This window comes from Salmo salar, chromosome 07 (assembly GCF_965601325.2).
Source record: "Salmo salar chromosome 07, fSalSal1, whole genome shotgun sequence".
Lineage (NCBI taxonomy): Eukaryota > Metazoa > Chordata > Actinopteri > Salmoniformes > Salmonidae > Salmo > Salmo salar.
The window spans coordinates 34,040,944-34,066,515 of record NC_138297.1 but is presented as its reverse complement, the minus strand read 5'-3'; the positions used below and the strand labels follow the sequence as shown (position 1 = coordinate 34,066,515).

General features: G+C 40.9%; 1 protein-coding gene across 5 annotated transcripts; it reads right to left on the bottom strand.

Annotated features, from left to right (window-relative positions):
- Positions 1-1,514: 1,514 nt before the first annotated feature.
- Positions 1,515-23,681, bottom strand: LOC106609084 (polyadenylate-binding protein-interacting protein 2B). 5 transcript variants are annotated; one of them, XM_014207483.3, is made up of 5 exons: positions 23,438-23,681; positions 13,573-13,745; positions 10,624-10,800; positions 8,605-8,658; positions 1,515-4,426 (listed from the first exon to the last, which is right to left on the bottom strand). In XM_014207483.3, the coding sequence occupies exons 2-5, from the start codon at positions 13,732-13,734 to the stop codon at positions 4,370-4,372; spliced, it is 450 nt and encodes a 149-aa protein (XP_014062958.1). In that variant the 5' UTR covers positions 13,735-13,745; positions 23,438-23,681; the 3' UTR covers positions 1,515-4,369. The 5 variants fall into 5 exon arrangements, with proteins under 5 accessions (XP_014062958.1, XP_014062959.1, XP_014062960.1 ...); XM_014207484.3 differs by having other exon boundaries at positions 23,452-23,671; XM_014207485.3 differs by lacking the exon at positions 23,438-23,681 and adding an exon at positions 22,956-23,348.
- Positions 23,682-25,572: the final 1,891 nt, after the last annotated feature.

Genomic DNA, 25,572 nt, shown 5'->3' with positions numbered 1-25,572 from the left:
AGACCAAGCCTGAAGTTTGAACACAACGTATGGCGCAATACTTGTCATGGTCATAACACAGTTCCATGGTTAGTGGAGGTAATCGATGAGGGTTTAGCTTGCTATTGTACACTATTCTCCCTATTATAATTCTTCTTTCTTTCGTGCATAAAGGCTCTCCTAACCGGTTTATGATTCATAAACCTTGTAGATGTCTTTTTATTTTTTATCTACCAATTGGTGCTGAAACAATGACGAATATACATGTTCTTTCATTGATCCAACAATTTCTGAACCTATTCTCTAAATAAATTCTAACAAAAAAAAAGGTACACTGCATTTAAAGGGATGGCTTAAGATAAATGTAATGAAAACCTTATTGAATGAAAACTCCATGAGAAAATCTGTTGGCCAGCAAGTGGGAGTGTTTTCAGGGGTTGAATTAAATTAATTCAGAGTGCACAAGGTAGCCACACCTGCAGAGCGAGTTACGCGACTGAATAAGGGCGCTGTACAATTGGGTTGGCCGGTGTAGCCGTCATTGTAAATAAGAATTTGTTCTTAAGTGACTTGCCTAGTTACATTGCAATGTCTGAATACCAAATAATGAGAAGTGCATAGGAAAGGCGTGCGTAGGAAATGGGTACATTTCCTTAGTCTGAATCGGCCCCATGTTGAACAGGGCTGTAGTAAATTGCTACATAGGTGGTATTATACACTGTTCCCAGTAACACACCATGGCTGCGTTTGAAATGGCACCCTATTCCCTACATAGTGCAAAAAAAAATCTGTGGTCCAAAGTAGTGCACTATTTAGTGAATAAGGTGCCTTTTCAGATGCAGCCCATCAGTTTCTTATTCATCCTCTTCCTCAGACACTCATGTCACGCCCAAAGTACTACCAGTATAAACAGTCGCTGACTAGCCACCTATATCATAATTAACTTTATCTTCATCTTTGAAGTTAAAAAAATAAATGAGATTTCTTTATTTTCTATTGCAAATTAAAAACATCTAGATGACACACCCTTCATCTGTCGTTTCAAATTCCACAATTTTGCTGAAGTTATACATGCATTATTTCAATAAACATCGCAGTTTCTGAATTACAAAATATATAATTATGCTAATAAGGGCTGTTCTACAACACATTTCTCCATAAACCTTAGGAATAGTAACTTATAAACCTTCTCTCAATTATCTTTGAGTAGGGTGTAGAAGATCCATGTATCCAATGATGTGACAATGGCAGTGCTGATGTAGAACAGAGCAGCCTCATAAACCAATCTCACTGAAAGACGTTCAAGGAAACCTTCCCACTGTGTGCGTCTCTCAGATGAATGGGGAGGTCGAAGCAACTTTAGACTATTTTTGACCTTGGTCCTGGTTGAGATCTGCATACCTTTTTTCCCCCCCAATACCTCTTTTCCCCACTCCCTTCTTTACCTCCATCCTTTCCTTGAGATTGACTTCCTTATTTTATCAAATCACTGATTTTAACAAGTTCAATTTTTTATTAAGACCACCAGACATAACTGCAGTTTCACATTTTTATTCATCTTTTTGTATTGAAATTCGTACTTTGGGTCGTTAGGGACTTTTTCCAACTCAAAATCCATTATTTTCATGTAAATCCAACTGGCAGACCATTCCTATTGGTTTACCCAGGGTGCACATAGCCTGTGGTTGGTCAACCCTAGCTCAAGTCCCACCCATTCATTTTAAACCTCCCCTAGACACTAATCTAGCGTTTTTCCTCCCACCATTCATAAATGGTACCCAATTGGCTATGTAGTGCACCACTTTTAACCAGGACCCTTTGAGAGCTCATAGGGAGTGCTATGGGCCCTAGTTAAAAGTAGGGAACTATGACAGAAGAGCAAGAGGCTTCACTGCAGTACCTGGTTCGAATCCAGGCTGCATCACATCCGGCCGTGATTGGCTTCCCATAGGGCGGCGCACAATTGGCCAAGCATTGTCTGGGTTTGGCCAGGGTAGGACGTCATTGTAAATAAGAATTTGTTCTTAACTGACTTGCCTATTTAAATAAAGGTGAAATAAAATAAAAAAAATAAGGGTATAGGGTGCTATTTGGGGGACACATCCATTCCCGTTTTGACCACAGGCTACGGCAACCCAAGAGACAAACACCTTGCTCCTCTAAAAACAAGAGATTAACAGATAAACCTGATAATGTATTGATCAACATTGAGCCAACAAAGTTCAACATGATGCTTCCATTCCTTCAGTACTGTGAGAGGCAATGGTACCCTATTCCCCATTGAGTGCACTACTTTTGCCCAGAGCACAGGTCAAAAGTAGTGCACTATAAAGGAAATAGGGTGGCATTTGAGATGCATACCAGGGAACGGCCTAGTTACAAACCAAATACCAATACCCTAACCCATGCACTCTGGTTCCCCATCACGTGACACCTCAAATGATGCACTTCTTTAGATCAGGACTCCAGGTTCTGATTAAAAGTAGGACTATATTGCGGCGTTTACATAGGCAGCCCAATTCTGATATTTTTTCACTAAATTGGTCTTCTGACCAATCAGAACTCTGAAAAATATTTGATTGGAAAAGATCTGATGTGATTGGTCAAAAGACCAATTAGTGGGAAAAAAAAACATCCACATTTGGGTGACTGTAAACGCAGCTTATGGGAAATAAAACTTCAACCTTTTCACCCACAAGGAGGTAGTGAAAAATGGTGTAGGGCAGGGGTATTCAACTCTTACCCTACGAGGGTCAGAGCCTGCTGGTTTTCAGTTCTACCTGATAATTAATTGCACTCACCTGGTGTCCCAGTTCTAAAATCAGTCCCTAATTAGAGGGAAAGAAAACAATGCAGCGGAACTGGCTTCGAGGTCAAGAGTTGAGTTTAAATGGTGTAGGGGATAGGAAAGATGAGTAATTGGTTTGGAACCAGGCCCATGAGAAATAAAAACAGCTCTACACAGAGTCTGTATGATGATGATGATGTCATAACGCGAAATGAGACAGAAGAGTAATGTCATATTGTGACCAGAGGTACGTAGTTACAGAAATCTAGAACGGCCAACTGTGTCGTCCATGTTGGCATCAGTCGTCGTTCGTTAACAATAATTACATTCGTAGTTGGATTCCAATTAGAATGGTAATGTTGTGGAACATTCTGACGCCAACAAGGACGCCATGAAACGTATAAATGCAGATCTCAAAATGGCACCCTATTTTTACTAGGTAGTGCACTGTATGATGGAACAGGGTATCATTTGCAATTCACTTGTTGTATTAGCATGGAACTTTTAGGTGCCAACATGGCAACCATGAAAAGTAAAAAATAAAGTTGGAAAATCTCAAGAGTTTGCAATTTCTCTGTACATGTACGCCTTTATGTGCATCCGAAAAAGTACCCGTTTTTTTAGGGAGTGCACTACTTTAGACCAGGGCCCACAATGGTAGGGCCCAGGGCCCACAATGGTAGGGCCCTGGGCCCAGATTCACAAAACATTAAATATAGATTTAAGAAGAAATGTCTTAAGGAAAAAAATTGTAGTTAAGAAGTTAAAAGTTGCTATTCCTCAAAAAGGTTATTGGAAATGTTATTGCACGTTTTCTCCCTAAGTAAAAAGTTAAGACTTTATTTTCAAGTATCGAATTTCATTGGAAATGTTCTTAATTCCAAGATAGCTAACAAAAAAAAAGCTAACAAAAAAGCAATTGAACATGTTTATTTCAAACTTTATCTAAAAGTTTCAGAACAGTAATAAATATGCTAACATGATTGCCATTGCTTGGTCCCGTGTGGCTCAGTTGGTAGAGCATGGTGTTTGCAACACCAGGGTTGTGGGTTCGATTCCCACGGGGGACCAGTACGGAGAAGAAAAAAAAAAAAATGTATGAAATGTATGCATTCACTACTGTAAGTCGTTCTGGATAAGAGCGTCTGCTTAATGACTCAAATGTAAAATGTCTAAAACGGTTGCCTAGCAACAAACATCTTAAGATTGAGGTCATAAAAAAATAATTACATTTTAAGATAATGCACTTAAGAAAAAAAACAAGCTAGTTCGTTTGTTTTTGCATTAGAAGTGTTTTGTCAATCTGGGCCCTGGTCAAAAGTAGTGCACTACATAGGGAATAGGGTACCATTTGGGATGCATCCTTGAATGTAAATGAAGTAGCAGTGCCGTCTATAGGGCTCTGTTGATACCCCACCCCTGTCCTTTAGTTTACAAGTTGAAACAAATAAAAATCTTAAAAAGAAAAGAAGCTCCCCACCCCCTTACAGGTTTCTACCTACACACCCTGGACCTGTGTGTGTTTTGCGGTAAAGGCCGCCAGAGTCTCTGCAAGGTTATGTGAGCGTGAGTGTTTGTGCTCCCTGGGGGTGAGGGGGAGTCCTAGTATTTCACTCCCGGAACGAACTCCTTCGCATCAGGGTTCAAGTTGCTTTTCCTCTGCAGATAGATGGAGGGGGGAGCAGATTGAGGGACAGGGGAGTGGAGTGATTAAGGAGAGAGAGAGAAAATGTGAGAACCCACATTTTACAACAAGACCATTGTTGTACATAATATGGTGTGTGTAAGTGAATGGGATTTCCCTAAAGTGTGTGTTCCATGCAGAAGCATCACCACAATGCATAATTTTGTGGAGAATTTGGTAATATGTCCAAAAGGCCTCACAACTGCAGAGCGGTTTTCTGATGTCAACGTGGTGAACAGAGTGCCCCATGGTGGCGATGGGATTATGGTATGGGCAGGCATAAGCTACGGATAAAACACAATTGCATTTTATTGATGGCAATTTGAATGCACAGAGATACCGTGACGAGTTCGAGGCCCATTGTCGTGCCGATCCCCTCATGTTTCAGCATGATAATGCATTGCTCCATGTCGCAAGGATCTGTACACAATTCCTGGAAGCTGAAAACATCCTAGTTTTTCCATGGCCTGCATACTCAGACATGTCACCTATTGAACATTTTTGAGATGATCTGGATCAACATGTACAACAGCATGTTCCTGAGAGGAGTGGGACAACGTTCCATAATCAACAGCCTGATCAACTATGCAAAGATGACACGCTGCATGAGGCAAATGGTGGTCACATCAGATAAGTGTTCTGATCCACACCCCTACCCTTTTTTTTTTCTTTTTTTTTTAATGAAAGGTATCTGTATTCCCAGTTATGTGAAATCTATAGATTAGGGCCTAATGAATATATTTCAATTGACTGATTTCCATACATACATCTCTGAAAATTTTGCTGATATTTTTGCAAAAGTATACATTTTTTAATATGGGCAGGCAGAGATATATATATATATGACACATATACACAGTTGAAGTCGGAAGTTTACATATACATTTAAACTCAGTTTCACAACAGTTAGGATCACCACTTCATTTTAAGAATGTGAAATGTCAGAATAATAGTGATTTATTACATTTTTTTCAGCTTTTATTTCTTTCATCACATTCCCAGTGGGTCAGGACATTTACATACACTCAATTAGTATTTGGTAGCATTGCCTTTAAAATTGTTTAACGTTTTGGGTAGCCTTCCACAAGCTTCCCACAATAAGTTAGGTGAATTTTGGCCCATTCCTCCAGACAGAGCTGGTGTAACTGAGTCAGGTTTGAAGGCCTCCTTGCTCCCACACACTTTTTCAGTTCTGCCCACACATTTTCCATGGGGTTGAGGTCAGGGCTTTGTGATGGCCACTCCAATACCTTGACTTTGGTGTCCTTAAGCCATTTTGCCACAACTTTGGAAGTATGCTTGGGGTCATTGTCCATTTGGAAGACCCATTTGCGACCAAGCTTTAACTTCCTGACTGATGTCTTGAGATGTTGCATCAATATAGCCACAATTTTCCTGCCTCATTATGCCAGCTATTTTGTGAAGTGCACCAGTCCCTCCTGCAGCAAAGCACCCCCACAACATGATGCTGCCACCCCCGTGCTTCACGGTTGGGATGGTGTTCTTCGGCTTGCAAGCCTCTCACTTTTTCCTCCAAACATAACGATGGTCATTATGGCCAAACAGTTCTATTTTTGTTTCAACCCAAAGGACATTTCTCCAAAAAGTACAATCTTTGTCCCCATGTGTAGTTGCACATTTTTAAATGGGGGTTTTTGAGCAGTGGCTTCTTCCTTGCTGAGCAGCCTTTCAGGTTACGTCGACATAGGACACGTTTTACTCTGGATATACCCTGCTCAAAAAAATTAAGGGAACACTAAAACAACACATCCTAGATCTGAAAGAAATAATCTTATTAAATACTTTTTTCTTTACATAGTTGAATGTGCTGACAACAAAATCACACAAAAATAAATCACTGGAAATCCAATTTATCAACCCATGGAGGTCTGGATTTGGAGTCACACTCAAAATTAAAGTGGAAAACCACACTACAGGCTGATCCAACTTTGATGTAATGTCCTTAAAACAAGTCAAAATGAGGCTCAGTAGTGTGTGTGGCCTCCACGTGCCTGTATGACCTCCCTACAACGCCTGGGCATGCTCCTGATGAGGTGGCGGATGGTCTCCTGAGGGATCTCCTCCCAGACCTGGACTAAAGCATCCGCCAACTCCTGGACAGTCTGTGGTGCAACGTGGCGTTGGTGGGTGGAGCGAGACATGATGTCCCAGATGTGCTCAATTGGATTCAGGTCTGGGGAACGGGCGGGCCAGTCCATAGCATCAATGCCTTCCTCTTGCAGGAACTGCTGACACACTCCAGCCACATGAGGTCTAGCATTGTCTTGCATTAGGAGGAACCCAGGGCCAACCGCACCAGCATATGGTCTCACAAGGGGTCTGAGGATCTCATCTCGGTACCTAATGGCAGTCAGGCTACCTCTGGCGAGCACATGGAGGGCTGTGCGGCCCCCCAAAGAAATGCCACCCCACACCATGACTGACCCACCGCCAAACCGGTCATGCTGGAGGATGTTGCAGGCAGCAGAACGTTCTCCACGGCGTCTCCAGACTGTCACGTCTGTCACATGTGCTCAGTGTGAACCTGCTTTCATCTGTGAAGAGCACAGGGCGCCAGTGGCGAATTTTCCAATCTTGGTGTTCTCTGGCAAATGCCAAACGTCCTGCACGGTGTTGGGCTGTAAGCACAACCCCCACCTGTGGACGTCGGGCCCTCATACCACCCTCATGGAGTCTGTTTCTGACCGTTTGAGCAGACACATTTGTGGCCTGCTGGAGGTCATTTTGCAGGGCTCTGGCAGTGCTCCTCCTTGCACAAAGGCGGAGGTAGCGGTCCTGCTGCTGGGTTGTTGCCCTCCTACGGCCTCCTCCACGTCTCCTGATGTACTGGCCTGTCTCCTGGTAGCGCCTCCATGCTCTGGACACTACGCTGACAGACACAGCAAACCTTCTTGCCATAGCTCGCATCGATGTGCCATCCTGGATGAGCTGCACTACCTGAGCCACTTGTGTGGGTTGTAGACTCCGTCTACATTCAAGTGACCAAAACATCAGCCAGGAAGCATAGGAACTGAGAAGTGGTCTGGTCACCACCTGCAGAACCACTCCTTTATTGGGGGTGTCTTGCTAATTGCCTATAATGTCCACCTGTTGTCTATTCCATTTGCACAACAGCATGTGAAATGTATTGTCAGTGTTGCTTCCTAAGTGGACAGTTTGATTTCACAGAAGTGTGATTGACTTGGAGTTACATTGTGTTGTTTAAGTGTTCTCTTTTTTTGAGCAGTGTATAACAGTGTGATTACTTGCCTGTTTCTGTACCATTCAGTTGAAAATTGTTGAAAGCTGTCACTTCCTGTTAATGATGGCACATAAGGGTGGACTGACCATTTTTATTGGAGTTTGGTTGGCGTGACGGGGTTGAGTGCAGACTGAGGGACAGAGCTAAAATTGTGTGACTTTAAATCAATAATCATGCATTTATTTGATAAAATAAAAAAAAAATACTTAAAACACAAATGTTTGCATTAATGGCAAAAGTTAAATTATGTGCACATTTTAATATTAACTTCCCAAGTAAAAATTAAGTTAAACACCTGGGGGACATGACAATTCTTAGTGTCAGTTAAAAATATGATTATTAACATTAATTTCAACTTTTATTTATTTATTTCAATTCATTATATTGGACATTTCAATGTATATATAAAGACTTAAGAACACCTGCTCTTTCAATGACAGCTTTCACCTAGTCAGTCTGATCCATTACTAATGTCAATTGTTAAATCCACTTCAAAGCAGTATAGATCAGTGATTCCCAAACTCAGTCCTCAGGACCCCAATGTGATAATTAGTTAATTATTTGAGTCAGCTGTGTAGTGCTAGGGCAAAAAACTAAAACCTGCACCCCTTGGGGTCCCGAGGACCGAGTTTGGGAAACACTTATGTAGGGGAGGAAAATGATTTTTAAAACCACGGATTGTGTGTGCCATTCAGAGAGTGAATGGGCAAGACAAAATATTAAAGTGCCTTTGAAGGTACCATGCGCACCAGTTTGAGTGTTTCAAAAACTGCAACGCTGCTGGGTTTTTCGACAGTTACCTGTGTGTATCAAGAATAGTACACCACCCAAAGTACATCGAGCCAACTTGAGAACTGCGGGAAGCATTGGAGTCAAAATGGGCCAGTATACCTGTGGAACGCTTTCGACACCTTGTAGAGTCCATGCGCCTACGAAATTGAGGCTCTGCTGGGGGCAGAAGGGGGTGCATTAGGTGGTCCGAATGTTTAGCGTAGATAATATTCTGCCCATATGAACACGTTTATTTTAAGCAATATATACAGCTATGCATGATTTAAATAAAAAGCAGCAAACAGAAACACTGTTTAACCTCTTGGGGCTAGGTGGGACGCTAGCGTGCCACCCGTGGTGCACTCCATCAACAGCAGGTGCATTTCAAGAGCGGCAAATTTGAATCCAAATAAATGTCAAAATTCAAATTTTTCAAAAATACAACTATGTTACACCATTTGAAAGATAAACATCTCCTTAATCTAACCACGTTTTACGATTTCAAAAAGGTTTTACGGCGAAAGCATAAATTTAGAGTATGTTAGGACAGTACATTTACAAGAGTTGTGTGTAATGTTTTGTCAAGTCAAAGACAGGGTCACCAAAACCATAAAACCAGCTAAAATGATACACTAACCTTTTACAATCTCCATCAGATGACACTCCTAGGACATTATGTTAGACAATGCATGCATTTTTAGTTCTATCAAGTTGATATTTATATCCAAAAACAGCGTTTTACTATGGCATTGATGTTGAGGAAATCGTTTCCCTCCAATAACCGGCAGTCAAGTCAGCGTCACAAATTAAATAATTAAAATTAGAAAACATTGGTAAAATATTATATTGTCATTTAAAGAATTATAGATTTACATCTTTTGAACGCAATCAACTTGCCAGATTTAAAAATAACCTTACTGGGAAATCACACTTTGCAATAATCTGAGCACTGTGCCCAGAAAAATACGCGTTGCGATACAGACTAGACGTCATGTTGGGGAGATCTAAAATCGAAAATACTATGTAAATAATCCATTACCTTTGATTCTCTTCATCAGATGTCACTTCCAGGTATCACAGGTCCATAACGAATGTAGTTTTGTTCAAAAAAGCTCATCATTTATGTCCAAAAATCTCCGTCTCGTTAGCACATGATGTAAGCCAGCCGGACTTCTCGTCATGAACGAGGGGAAAAAATATATTTCCGTTCGTTCAAACATGTCAAACGTTGTATAGCATAAATCATTAGGGCCTTTTTTAACCAGAACATGAATAATATTCAAGGTGGACGAATGCATAGTCTTTTATAACGTATTGGAACGAGGGTACCCAACATGAAGTAGCGCGCCAGGTGTCTAATGGGACATCACCGTTCCATGGCTCTTGTTCGGTCAGATCTCCCTCCAGAAGACTCAAAACACTTTGTAAAGGCTGGTGACATCTAGTGGAAGCAATAGGAAGTGCCAAAATATTCCTAAACCCCTGTGTTTTTCAATGGGATAGGTTTAAAGTCAATACAACACATCAGGTATCCACTTCCTGTCAGAAAATGTCTCAGGGTTTTGCCTGCCAAATGAGTTCTGTTATACTCACAGACACCATTCAAACAGTTTTGGAAACTTTAGAGTGTTTTCTATCCATATATAATAAGTATATGCATATTCTAGTTACTGGGTAGGATTAGTAACCAGATTAAATCGGGTACATTTTTTTTATCCAGACGTGCAAATGCTGCCCCCTAGACCCAACAGGTTAACATGCTTTAATAAAAGACTCGATATAGAGACACGATATAAACCTGACTTCACATTTTATAACGCTACAAGGAAACTCAACACATCTTGGCGAAGTTGATTGCGTGAGGAGGGTCTGTGCGCTGCGTAGTACCTTCCACAGAAAATCTCTCGACAAAAAAGACAAACGTAACATGCCGTGTGTGTTCGACGCTGTGCGTGTGTTCAGCACTTCCCTTTACCGCCATATTGTCTGCGTTTCCCCCATTACCAACTGACAGGCCTTTAAGCCGTTGCTGAATCTGGCTGACAGACACATATATATATATATATATATATATACACACACACACACGTGTCTGCATGCTTGTTCCACGCTCTGTGTGTGTGTGTGTTCCATGCTCACCGCCATCTCCTCTGCGTTTCCTCTGTCACTGACTGACAAGCCGTTGAGCTGTTGCTGGATCTGCCCCACCCCTGAGGGGAGGTCTCTGGCCGGGATGAACCAATCCTGGTCCTCCTCATCTAACATCTCCTGGAAACAACGCTCCAAGAACTCCTGCTCCAACAATTCCTCTTCAACCTAACAGCGACAAAGGAGAGAGGGTTTAGTATCTACACTGGAATAAAACAATATGATTTCTGAGTTACAGTTCATAGAAAGGACATCTGTCAATTAAAAAAATAAAATGTATTAAGCCCTAATCATTGGATTTCAAATTACTGAGAATACAGATATGCATCTGTTGGAGACAACCCTGATGAAAACAGCTTGTCTGTCAATGTTGGTTATTAGGTTAAATTATTGCATCTGAGCTCCAGAGTGTGCAGCTCTCCTTTTCCAATTGGTCACAGATCGAGTACCTTCATTAAAAAAAATAAGGTAGGGGCGTAGATCAGAAAACCAGTCAGTATCTTGTGTGACCACCATTTGCCTCATGCAGAGTGATACATCTTCACAGAGTTGATAAGGCTGTTGATTGTGGCCTGTGGAATGTTGTCCCACTCCTCTTCAATGTCTGTGCAAAGTTTCTGGATATTGGCGGGAACTGGAACACGCTGTTGTACACGTCGAACCAGAGCATCAAAACATTCTTCATGTCTGGTGAGTATGCAGGCCATGGAAGGACTAGCACATTTTCAGCTTCCAAGAATTGTGTACAGATCATTATGCTGAAACATTTTTTTGATTTTACCTTTATTTAATTAGGCAAGTCAGTTAAGAACAAATTCTTATTTTCAATGACGGCCTAGGAACAGTGGGTTAACTGCCTTGTTCAGGGGCAGAACGGCATTTTTACCTTGCCAGCTCGGGGATTCGATCTTGCAACCTTTTTGTTACTAGTCCAACGCTCTAACCACTAGGCTACCTGCCGCCCCAAGGCGATGGCAGCGAATGAATGGCATGTCAATGGCGCTCTGGAACTCGTCACATTATCTCTGCGCATTCAAATGTCCATCGATATGCAAGTGTTCCTTGTCCGTAGCTTATGCCTGCCCATACCATAACCCCACCACCACAAGGAACTCTGATTTGCTGATGTGAACGGTGTGAACACTCGCCCACAACGACGCCATACACGTTTGGGATGAGTTGGACCGCAGAGTGAAGGAAAAGCAGCCAACAAGTGCTCAGCATGTGGGAACTCTTTCAAGACTATTGAAAAATAATTACATGTGAAGCTGGTCGTGCAAAGCTGTCATCATAGTTTGACTTCACTATTATTCTACAATGTAGGAAATAGTCAAAATAAATGAGTAGGTATCCAAACTTTTGACTAGTACTGTACGTAAATAAGGTATCAGTTTATTTAATACATTTGCAAACATTAAAAAAAATTAAAACATTTTTTTTTTTTTTATATATATTTGTCATTATGGGGCATTGTGAGGAAAAATATTTATTTCAATCAATTTTAGAAATGAGGCTGTAACTTAAATTGTGGAAAAAGTCAGGGGTTCGAATATTTTCCGAATGCACTGTGCGCATGTATCACACACACAAAAATATATATGTGGGATTGGAAATGATGCAGACAATTACATTGATGGAATCCACAATATTGAAGCTGATCTAGCCCCCCCCCCAAAAGTCAAAACTTGTGTCTCATACTGCTGTCAGAAGCATTGGCGTAGCATTAATATTGTGCGTCACTTCAGTGTGTGTATGTATCAGGTATCAAGTATTCACCTCCCCTTGGATTTCTTCACATTTTAGTGTTACAAAGTGGGATTCAAATGCATTTGGCAATTTTGTTAACAATCTACACAAAATACTCATGTCAAAGTGTTGGGGGAAATCTACAATTTCTTTAAAAGTTATGAAAAATTAAAAAGCTAATACACCTTCATTAGAAAAGTATTCACCCCCTAGTAAGTACATGTTAGAAACACCTTCGGCAGCGATTACAGCTGTGTCTTTCTGGATAAATCTCTAAAAGCTTTGCAGAACTGGAATGTGCAATATTCTTCAAGCTCTGGCAAGGTGTTGCGGGTCATTTAAAGTCTGGCCATAGATTGTCAAGCAATTTATGTCAAAACTAAACTTGGCCACTCAGGAACATTCACGGTCTTCTTGGCAAGCAACTCAAGGCTATTGTCCTGCTGAAAGGTGAACTCCTCTCTTAGTGCCTGGTGTAAAGCAGACTGAAGCAGGTTTTCCTCTAGAATTTTGCCTGTGCTTAGCTACATCCTGTTTATCCTGAAAAACTCATCTTTGCCAATGTCAAGCATACCCATACCATGATGCAGCCATGCATGAAAATAAGGAGTCAGTTATGCGTTGTTTGCCCCAAACAAGGCTTTGCATTTAGGCCAAAAAGTTCATTCTTGCAGTATAACAGTACCTTGTTGCATACATGCATGTTTTGGAATATTTGTATTATTCTTTTCACTCATTATTGTGGAGTAACTACAATGTTGATCCTTCCGCAGCTCTCTCTCCCATCACAGCCTTTTGACTCTGTAGCCTTTTTTAGAATCCCCAATGGCCTCATGGTGACATCCCTGAGCAGTTTCCTTCCTGTCCCGCAGCTCAGTTCAGGAGGACGACTACCATCCACAGTATAATTATTAACTTGAGCATGCTTAAAAGACATTACGTTACCCATCTACCAATCACTGCCCTTCTTTATGAGGCTTTCGAAAAGCTCTCTGGTCTTTGTAGTTTTATCTGTGATTTAAATTCAATACTTGACTGAGGGAGCTACAAATGTCTATGGGGGACAGAGGAAGTCATTAATTTCAAACAGAGCGAGTCCATGTAACCTGTGATTTGTCGCCACATTTTAATTTAGGATTGCCTAAAGGGGTGAATTCTTATGCAACCATTATATTTTACTGTGTGTGTACCAACCTGTCTGTTGTACGCATCCTCGTTCTCCATCCACATGTACTCAGCGAAGGGATCGTCTCCTCCCTGTTCACCCTCTCCTGCATGGCCATTGGCTACAGCCTCCATTCCTTCCTTCCCCGGCGCCCCGCCCCCCGGCGTCTTCGCTACCTCAGGACCACTCATCTCCGACGGCTCTGATTGGGCGGGATAGATAAGAGTTTGTTTTTTTGCTGGCTACTCACTAGCATGTGAGCTTGTGCTTGAGAGATTGCTTATGAGACCTGTGTTAATTTTCTATAATGCCTGCTACAATAACTTATTCATTAGTGAATGTGCATGATTGAGAGAAATGCCACAAAATATTTAACCATTTATTAAGCAATGAATAATGCAAGTCTTGGCACTATAGGCTCTGCTCCTTCAGGGTAGCTCACTGCCCAAGCACAGACCCATTGACTTTCCACACTTTCACATTAAAGCCTTATTCTAAAAATGATTAAGTAAAAATATTTAAGCAATATACACACAATACCCCATGATGACAAAGTGAAAACAGGTTTAAGTCCGGTCTCTAGCTGGGCCACTCAAGGACATTTAGACTTGTCCCGAGGCCACTCCTGCGTTGTCTTGGCTGTGTGCTTAGGGTCGTTGTCCTGTTGGAAGGTGTACCTTGTCCCCATTCTGAGGTCCTGAGTGCTCTGGAGCAGGTTTTCCTCAAGAATCTCTCTGTACTTTGCTCTGTTCATCTTTGCCTCGATCCTGACAAGGCTCCCAGTCCCTGCCGCTGAAAAACATCCCCACACCATGATGCTGCTGCCACCACGCTTCACAGTAGGGATGGTGCCAGGATTCATCCAGATGTGACGCTTGACATTCAGGCCTAAGAGTTCAATCTTGGTTTCATCAGACCAGAGAATCTTTCTCATGGTCTGAGTCTTTAGGTGCCTCCAAGCAGGCTGTCATGTGCCTTTTACTGAGCAGTGGCTTCCATCTGGCCACTACCATAAAGGCCTGATTGCTGGGGTTCTGCAGAGATAGTTGTCCTTCTGGAAGATTCTCCCATCTCCATAGAGGAACTCTGGAGCTCTGTCAGAATGACCACCGGGTTCTTGGTTGCCTCCCTGACCAAGGCCCTTCTCCCCCAATTGCTCAGTCTGGCCGGCCGGGATGAGTCTTCGTGGTTCCAAACTTCTTCCATTTAGGAATGATGGAGGCCACTGTTCTTGGGGACCTTCAATGTTGCACAAATGTTTTGGTACCCTTCCCCAGATTTTCACACAATCCTGGCTCAGAGCTCTATGGACAATTCCGTCGACCTCATAGCTTGGTTTTTGCTCTGACATGCACTGTCAACTGTGGGACCTTATATAGACAGGCGTGTGCCTATCCAAATCATGTCCAATCCATTGAATTTACCACAGGTGGACTCCAATCATCTCAAGAATGATCAATGGAAACAGGATGTTCTGCAGCTCAATTTTAAGTCTCATTGCAAAGGGTCTGAATACTTATGTATTAAATTTATCTTTTATAAATTAGCAAAAACTGTTCACTGTCATTATGGGGTATTGTGTGTGGTTTGAGAAAAATATTTAAATACATTTTAGAATAATGCTGTAACGTAACAAAAACGTGGAAAAAGTCAAGGGGTCAGAATACTTACCGAATGCACTGTATAGGCCTCGGATCTCCCGAGTGGCGCAGCAGTCTAAGGCACTGCGTCACTACAGACCCAGGTTCGATCCCAGGCTGTCACAACCAGCCGTGACCGGGAGTCCCATAGGGCGGGGCAGAATTGGCCCAGCGTCATCTGGGTTAGGGGACGGTTTGGCTGGGGGGGGGGGGGGGGGGGGGGCGCTTTACTTGCGCTCTAGCGACTCCTTGTGGCGGGCGGTACGCCTGCAGGCTGACTTCGGTCGTCAGTTTAAACTGTGTTTCCTCTGACACATTGGTGCAGCTGGCTTCCGGGTTAAGCGGGCAGGTGTTAAGGAGTGCGGTTTGGCGGTTCATGTTTCGGAGGACACATGACCTAACCTTCACCTCTCCTGTTGGAGAGTTGCAGCGATGAGACAAGATCGTAATTTGGAGAAAATAAGAGGTCAAATACATTTAAAACAATGACATGCCTATGGGCTAGGCTAAAAAAATGTGTAAAAGCATGCGCTGTTGCTTGCACCGACTGGGCATCATTCACAAGTGCTAAGTTAATATTGTCACCCATCTGACTACTCTAATTTAATATGGTCTTTATATACTAAATAATGTGTGTGAACTTAGTTTTGATTTAGAATGGACCGTTATCATGCACCTGACTCGGAACAGGGGCGTGGGGGAAAACAATATGTAATCAAAGCACTTAAATAGCAAATGGATGACGCTTTTCCCGTGGTTCGTTTTCATGCCAGCCTGGTAGGCTATACTGCTGTTGCAGAGCACTTAATACTAGGAAAGTTAATAAATAAATAGTAGGCCAAGCCTATAGAAAGCTGATGCTTTTTAATAGGCCATCAAAACACTGTTCTCATGCAAATCCATAGCTTAAAGAAATGTTGCAGAACATGAGCTCATTATAAGTGTTTGATTTGATTTTCAAAATATTGATGCCAGAGTGATTAGAGGGACAATAGTGCTGAGTACAAGGCAGTTAGCAAGTCTGGTAGTCCACTAATGACCATCAGCAGCATCAGAGAAGCCTAGTTACAGTGATTAAATGGTCACATAGAATTTGACTGCGACCATGACTCATTACCGCCACATAGGCGGTCACACGGTCACCGTAACAGCCCTGGGCATGGCCTTTGCTTAGCTGCAGTTGATAACCAGCCCGACTTACTGGCCAAAGGACTGGAGTCTTGTCAGTTTTTTCTTGTAGGCCTAGATATTGGTGTGTGTGATAAAAGAGCCAGGCCATCGGCGAAGTCAAGGTCTCTAGAGCAAAATACAAGGTCCATTGTATTCCTCTTGCCTGATCTTCTGTTGTTCACCGGATGACCTAGTCTATTACCAGGTTGAAGAGTAAGGCAGATAACACACAATCTTGAACTCCAGACTTCACAGCAAAGCTTGTGTTGTTTGTGCCCAGTGTGCATGAAAGGTTGCTGTAGAACTGTTTTATGATGTTAACATGTCTGGACTCCATCTGCAACACAGATTATCAGCCTTTTAAAAAGACTTGATTCAAAGAAAGTTTACTCAACTCTCACACAATATTCTCCGACAGCAGCCGACCTATCATGATAAAAATCTGTGTTGTGGAAGGACTCCAGACATTAAAAGAGAATTCACAATATATACAAAAAAAGTATTCAACTTATTAGAAAAATCATAAGACATGAACAAAATGCATCAGTGATTTGTATTTTCCTGCAAAATTCTGAAATGATACAGGAATGCCCCGGCGTGCATGTGCGCAAATATGTCTACACTTTGTGTAGCCATTACCGATTATGCTAATGATAACCTTCTAGTAGATGGAAAGGCTTTCCCAAAAAGTTTTTTTTTGTTGTTGCGTTATTTGTAACTTATTTTGTACATAATGTTTCTGCCATTGTCGCTTATGTACTGTTATTTTTTTTCTTAAAACTCCATTGTTGGTTAAGGGCTTGTAAGTAAGCATTTCACTGTAAGGTCTACACCTGTTGTAGTTGGTGCAAGTGACAAATAGAATTTGATCTTGTAGTTTATTAATATTCAAACCGTCAACAACCACTCCAAGATGAGGGAAGAAACAATACTAACACCATATATCTGCACTTTAAACACTGTACATATGCATCATGTACTCAAATATGATTTGATAATACTACAAGTGTTGCATGTTCTGTGTGATCTCTCCCTCTGATATGATTGTTGTTTGTGCTTCTTTCAGCCATGAGCTAGAAAAAAAAACCATCAAAATTGTTGAATGAAAATCGTGTGATGAGATTCTCCCATTCACTGATGAAACTAGATAAACATGGGTGCAAGGTGTGTGTTCGTGTGTAGCCTTGTCAATGTTGTTGTAAGAGTTCCATTAACCCCGATAATGACAAATTCAATACAATTCCATAAATGTATTTTGTTTAAGATCATTCCAAATCATAAAGGGCTACACACAGGTCAAAAGTAGTGCACTAGCCTATAAGGGGAATAGGATGTCATTTGAGACAAACACATATAGGCCTAATTTTAGCAGCTTGCTAGTTTAGAGGGAGGTAACACCTGTGCAGGGCCGGATTAACCCCCTAGAGCCAATGTCCACGCCCCCGTGGAAATCTAACTTACCATAATAAAACATCTCCATCAAACTGTCAGTTTAAAACACAGATCTGGGGTTTTTCCCACCACATACGCTAATGTCGCACTTCCACATCAAACCAAATTTTATTTGTCACATACACGTGATTACCAGATGTCATTTATTGCAGGTGTAGCGAAATGATTGTGCTTCTAGCTCCAACAGTGCAGTAATATCTAACAAATTGCACATATAGCCAATACACACAAATCTAAGTAGGAATGAATAACGACTATATACATATGGACGAGCGATGTCAGAGCGGAACTGACTAAGATACAGTAGAATAGAATACAGTATATACACATGAGATAAGTACATATTATCTTGCATTAATCAAGTGAATGAGACACCGTTGAATAGTATAGAAAACAGTATATACATACGAGATTAAATGCGGTGAAAGGTGACAGAGCTAGATGAAGATAGAGTGGTGTTTGTCAGACCATGAGTGTTCTGATAGGACAATATAATACTTTGTACCGCTGTTGTCATCTAGTGGCGACATTGGCTTAGTAGCAGTAGCTTTTAGTTGTTTTCTAACTCTGTGTGCAGAGCTATTTCCTGTCAGAACAATCCGAACAACAAAAGAGCTAGTCTATCTTACTAGGCCTTAGTTAAAGATACGTCTAAATACTTTGAGTTAATAGGACATGCGTTTGCTAATTAAAATTGTGTTTCTAGAATTTGTTATTTACATGTTTATTCTTGTTGTCTAAGTTCCAATTATGCTAAGCTAATTGCGCTAACTATCGTCCATTCACTTAACATTATGTGTTAGCATGCTAGCTAACGTTTCGTGACGGAATTTAGCTTCTTTGGGTTTTGGATAAAATATATATCTAAGTGTTCAGATATCTCGTGACAGAGCTAAAGTATAGTTATTAACCTCTCTGGGATAGGGGGCAGTATTTTGACGTCCGGATGAAAAGCGTACCCAAAGTTACGCAGGCCCAGAAGTTAGGATATGCATATAATTAGTAGATTTGGATAGAAATCACTGAAATTTCTAAAACTGTTAGAATAATGTCTGAGTATAACAGAACTGATTTGGCAGGCAAAACCCGTGCATAATCCATCCAGTGAAAAAATTGAGGTCATTGTGTTTTCTAATGTTTTTCTATGGGAGACCTGATTTATTAGGGCCCAGATTGCAGTTCCTATGGCTTCCACTAGATGTCAAGTCTTTAGAAATTGTTTGACGTTTTTCTTTTGAGAAATGAAGAAGTAGGGCTGTTCTTTGTAGGTGTCACTGAAGGGCCTTAGTCTTTTGTTGCGTGTGAACTGGAGCACGCTTCACGTTGTTTTTATCCGGTATTAGAAACAGTTTATTCCGTATTAAATTTGATTATTTACATTTTAGGATACCCGAGGTTGGATTAGGAACGTTGTTTGAAATGTTTGGCCCAAGTTTACAGATGACTACAAAGTTTCAAATAAGGTAAATTGGAACTTGTGCATTTCTGAATCAAACGCCTCAAATAACTTGACATTTTGGGGATATAAAGAAGGAATTTATCGAACAAAAACGACCATTCATTGTGTCACTGCGACATTTGAGATTGCAAAAAGAAGAAGCTCTTCAAAGGTAAGGCATTTATTATATGGCTATTTCTGACTTATGTCGTACCTGCCTGGTTGAAAAATGATTTTCATGTGTTTGTATGCGGGGCGCTGTCCTCAGATAATCGCATGGTCTGCTTTCGCCGTAAAGTCTTTTTGAAATCTGACACAGCGGCTGGATTAACAACAAGTTAAGCTTTATTTTGATGTATTACACTTATATTTTTGTGAATGTTGAAATTTCTGTAGTTTGAATTTGGCGCGCTGCAATTTCACTGGATGTTGTCAAATCAATCCCGCTAACGGGATTCGAGCGGGATTCGCACTCAAGGAATCATAAGAGGTTTTAAGCTATATGGACACTTAGATTGTGTGTATATGTTTTGTGGCACCTTTCCTGTGATGTAAATTGTCATCATTTCTGCACGGTCATGTTGGCTAGCTAGGCTTATTTTCTTGTTGCTAGCTCATGATAGAAACGCTGTTCTTTATTTGTATCCATTTGTGTGAAGGTATATAGTGATTTTTCTAATACATTTTCTCCTTTCTGTATCTGTTACAGTTTTACAAACCAAATATATTTTGCTAAAGATACTTAACGGTACCAGTGCCTCCCTGATTGTTTACTGGAAGAGTGTAAGCTGTCTGCCAAGCTTTGTAGCATACACATTGTGAGGGCAGAATAATGAGACATCTAGGTCTTCTCACAAAATCGTCTGTAGAGTCAGAACGGTTTGGCCTACAAACTATTATGACCCCTCTGTGGAAAGGTGAGACTCATGAACACATCAGTTGTTTTGTTCTAGGAAGGTCCCCGGTACCAGCTGAACATTTTTTATGGAAGTAATAAATAAATAAATATACATACATATAGAGAGAGAGAGTTCAGTGCCAAAAATAAGGGGTTAAATACATTATATCTCAGATATAAGACAGACACTTCAGAACAAGCCCAATTTCAAGTATTCTTTGGGGGGGGGGGGGGGGCTAATGAGATGTGATATATATATATATACACACACACACACACTAAGGGGTCTTAAGATTGAAAATAGCATAAGGATACTTGGTATTACCTTCTAAAAACAATTCCACATAGCTTAGATGAAGGGGTTTTAAGAATTCATAGGCCAAAGGAAACTATTGATCCTCTGTGGCTATATTATGCTCTCTGGTGTATTTTGAACATTGAGAGCAGGCTCCTGTGGTTGGAATTTTTGGCCTCCTGGGCCCAGGGGATTCAGCCCCTGCATTATTTGGTCCCTGCACCTGTGGCAGAAGTCATTTTTAATTAGCCATCAACCCACAGTGAGAGGGTGTGTCTCTCAAGACTCAGGTGAGAAATCTGGCAGGTGCTTTTTCCCTTGCTACATGCTGCTACTAAATAAAGAATGTGACATAATAGCAAGCAACATACTACTGCAACTGTAGCAGGCTAGCTGCATTTTTCACCCAAGTAGACTTATAGGCAAGTCTAAATCTGTATGCTGTGCAGGTGTGATAAAATACATACGCTGCAATTTAATCCCACTAAATTATGCAAATGAACTCAGACTGATTAGCATTACCTGTCCAATGTATTTATTTCCATCAATGAGTAGGCAAAAAAGCATTTTGCAAATGAAATTTGTTTTTCTCTCGCAGACAACTGGATGGGGAAAATTGTATTAATTGTATTTTTTGGGGGGAAAACAACTATGGCAAAAAGCCACCTATTACCTGCTAAAGGAAACCCTGGCGTTAAGTGACATGGCCCAAGGAAAAAAATCTGGTCTATGATGTCAACACAACGGGCCATGTAATGGTGCTTATGTAATTTTATTTGACCTTTATTTAACTAGGCAAGTCAGTTAAGAACACATTCTTATTTTCAATAACGGCCTAGGAACAGTGGGTTAACTGCCTTGTTCAGGGGCAGAACGACAGATTTTTACCTTGTCAGCTCAGGGGATTCTATCTTGCAACCTTTCAGTTACTAGTCCAATGTAGCTAGCTGGGACACACTTTTCACACCACCTCAGTACAAAGTGATTTTCGTAGCAGGTTAGGAGAGAATTTCTAACCCTAATCTTAGTTTCCTAACCTACTACGTTAATTCTCCTAACCTGCTACGAAAAAGTAACTTCGGTATCGAAGTGGGGTATTGAAGTGGCATGAAAAGTGTGTTCCCCATAGCTAGCCAACTAGAGACCTGCATGGAGTGTAGCAATTGCATAAGATTGCATTCAAATCAAAATCAAATGTATTGGTCACATACAGATGTTATTGCAGGTGTAGCGAAATGCTTGTGTTTCTAGCTCGAACAATGCAGTAATATCTATCAATTTCACAACATATACCGAAATCTAAGTAAATGAAGCTGATATATATATATATAAGCTTCATTTACTTAGTTGTGTGTATTGGGTATATATGAAAAGAGGCAGTTATAGAGGTCTAGCGTGCTACAGTAGCTAGGCTACTCAGCTACAACACGGGCAAGCCTATATGCTAGTCATGACACCCACCCAACGTTTGCTTGGTGCTGTTGAATACATCAACATCAGTCCTAACAGACGGCTACTTTGCCAGTTCTCGTGCCTTAGTAATATCATGCTAATGAAGTGCAGGACAATGAGCTAGAGCTTGCTAACGTCACAAATTAAACCACGTGTTGTATTTATTTTACAATCAACAATGCCAAGATTACACCTGTAGGTTGCTACTGGCTTTCTGATTATCCATCTTTTTTTACTAGTCTGGTGTATTCATTAGGGAAACAGTTTACGATTTAAGAACCAAAACTTCAGGTTTCTATTGGACAAATGTATTTAGACCCCTGCCCAATCGGCGGAATTAACACACCACAGGTTTTTCTCTGCCTTGTGAAATGCTTAATTCTCGACTAAGATTTTGGCTAAATCTTCTAAATTCGTGGTGGTGGATTAAATGCTAGCTAGTTATATTACCCTGCCTCCCATTGCTAGCTTATAATAAACCAGTGTCACAGCTTGTCAAAAAGGCTAGTTAGCCCTCAGACAAATGTAGCTAACATCAAGGTTGGTTACAACACAGGTTCTACATTAAATTATAACATAACAATAGTTACATGAAATTAGCTAACTGTTTGTTAAAAGAGAGGGTTTAACTAGGTAATACTAGCGGGCTACACCATGACCATGCGAACACAACCACGGATGGGCCTACAAGGAAAACATAACGGAACGCTAGCTAAAGGAGTTAACTAGCTAGCTAAATTTCACAAAACATTGACAGTGAACATGTTTTGGAAAATGGAACAGCAATATTAAATGATATAACTTCACAAAGCAATGTAACAATGCGTCGGATTCCATTCACACGACACAGTGGATTGATGCGTCAGAGACGCAACTAGTTAGAAAAACTAGCCAGCTAGCATTGCTAGTTAAGTGAATGGGATTTAGAAAGGAATCCGCTCAAGACGCAAGATTCAGCGTTCAACTGCGTGGCTGTGAAATCCACTTAAAAACTGACAGTGGGTGTTCGAAAGTAGTACCTGGCATCTCGTGCTTTCGCCTTACTTCAAGCAGACAGATTAACGTACCTCCAACAACACACTTTCCAGGCGAGGCTAGCTAACGACATTAGGAACACCGTGGTCGGTATGCTTGAACAAACATCAAACACGCGCCCCCTCCAGTCTCTTTCACCAAAAAGACACACGCGCGTGTAGTGGAGTGGTAAGAAAAGGTAAGTCTAAGGGCTTTATTTGTTGAATATTTGAATAGTAACATAAAAGTATACCAGACTGTTACTAAACAGTTGTTGCTTGTGACACAGTGGATAGCTCTAGTTCAAAGCAATGCTAGTTTAAAAAAAAAAAAGAGCACTTTGTTGGCTAGCAGAGTAAACAATGTTATGTTAGCTAGTTAACGGACAATGCAAAGTGTTTTCAGAAAAGCACTAACGTTAAATCCGTTAGTTACCTACGTAGCTTTGTTTTGATATTCAGCTGTCAAGCAAAACGAACAAGGCGGGCATTCTGAATAAAAATAAACAGGCACAGCTGTTAACATAGCGACTTACCAATAACTACTCACCAACCAAGTTGAGATGTGATAAACAAAACCCGTCTTAAAAACTAAACAACGGCGGCGTCTCCTGTCTTCCCGGAAATGCGAAAGAACCACACCACAAAACAATTGAATACATCCAATTTAAGCCTCGTAAATATGCGTCTTTGTCAGTTTTCTCCCATTATTGGCCATAGAGAGACTTGAAAAATCACGATTTGTGCCACAAAGGCGAGCCAGGAAAACGGTCACGTGGTACTGATTGTCCAACTGTACACACAGAACCTTCGCTAAGCCCCGCCTCCTTTGTTACTGTTGCAACCGCAGACAACATTTTCCTGGGAAGCTCAATTTCCATAGCCGTGGGAAGTTGGGGTGCTGACAGGGTTTGGTAGGTTACTTTCTAAGTGTAATCCGTTACTGTTACATGTCCAAAAATTGTAATCAGTTACGTAACTTTTGGATTACCCCAAACTCAGTAACGTAATCTGATTACATTCCGTTACTTTTAGATTACTTTCCCCCTTAAGAGGCATTAGAAGAAGACAACAATGTATGTTACCAATTGAACAACATCTATTGCAGGATAATGCAATGTTAAAGTTTACATAGCTGGCCATATATGGATGTTACACTTTACTTTATGGGTTGGTTATGTAGGCTTCTTCTAACCCATCGCTTTCTACTACATATAATAATACGATTAAATTATATCTTTACATTAGAAACCAAAGTCTATCAGAATTACAGTCATTCCAATTCATGTTATACCCCTTGATCTTCAAGAATAGGAATTTGAAATATGGAAGTATAGATTAACCATTTTTTTTTACCTGAGCATGACCCCAAAACTAAGGACTTATTAGCCAGCCCTACTCTACTCAAATTGACTCATTGATTCGAGTTGAAAAATAAATGCTGCCCTCATGGAATGGCATGCTTTGAGCACTACTGAAAAGTGCTATTTACATGTGAAAAATGAATGCCATATGCTGCATTTGCTATAGGCCTATTGTTTACCTTTTTGTTGATGACACTTTGATGTCTTGCTAATATGCAGCTGTTTAAAGGGCAAATCCATGAAACAATAACAAAACGGTTGCCCCACCTCTGTTTTGGTAAAAAGCTGAGGGATGGGCCTGGAGAAATGTAACCACTCTCAGATTAATAGACAGAGCTATGGATGCAAGGACTGACTATCCATGATGTAAAAATTGTGTGTTAACCATGTTATGAGGCTATACAGTGTTTGTTTAAAACAAGCTTATATTTGGGGTTCTCAAGGAGTGTGACAGTTGAACTAAGCTCATGAGGCATTTCTAAGTTATATTCTTCAAGAATCAATCGATATATCTATACGCTACCGTTCAAAAGTTTGCGGTCACATAGAAATGTCCTTGTTTTCCATGAAAACATATATGCAATGAGTTGCAAATTGAATAGGAAATATAGTCAAGACGTTGACAAGGTTATAAATAATGATTTTTAATTGAAATATTAATTGTGTCCTTCAAACTTTGCTTTCATCAAATAATCCTCCATTTGCAGCAATTACAGCCTTGCAGACCTTTGGCATTCTAGTTGTCAATTTGTTGAGGTAACCTGAAGAGATTTCACCCATGCTTCCTGAAGCACCTCCCACAAATTGGATTGGCTTGATGGGCACTTCTTACGTACCATACTGTCAAGCTGCTCCCACAACAGCTCAATAGGCTTGAGATCCGGTGACTGTACTGGCCACTCCATTATAGACAGAATACCAGCTGACTGCTTATTCCCTAAATAGTTATTGCATAGTTTGGTGCTGTGCTTTGGGTCATTGTCCTGTTTTGGCAGGATATTGGCTCCAATTAAGCGCTGTCCACAAGGTATGGTAAGGCGTTGCAAAATGGAGTGATAGCCTTCCTTTTTCAAGATCTCTTTTACTCTGTACAAATGTCCCACTTCACCACCACCAAAGCACCCCCAAACCATCACATTGCCTCCACCATGCTTGACAGATGGCGTCTAGCACTCCTCCAGCATCTTTTCATTTTTTCTGCGTCTCACGAATGTTCTTCTTTGTGAGCCGAACACCTCAAACTTAGATTCATCTGTCCATAACACTTTTTTCTAATCTTCCTCTGTCCCGTGTCGATGTTTTTTTAC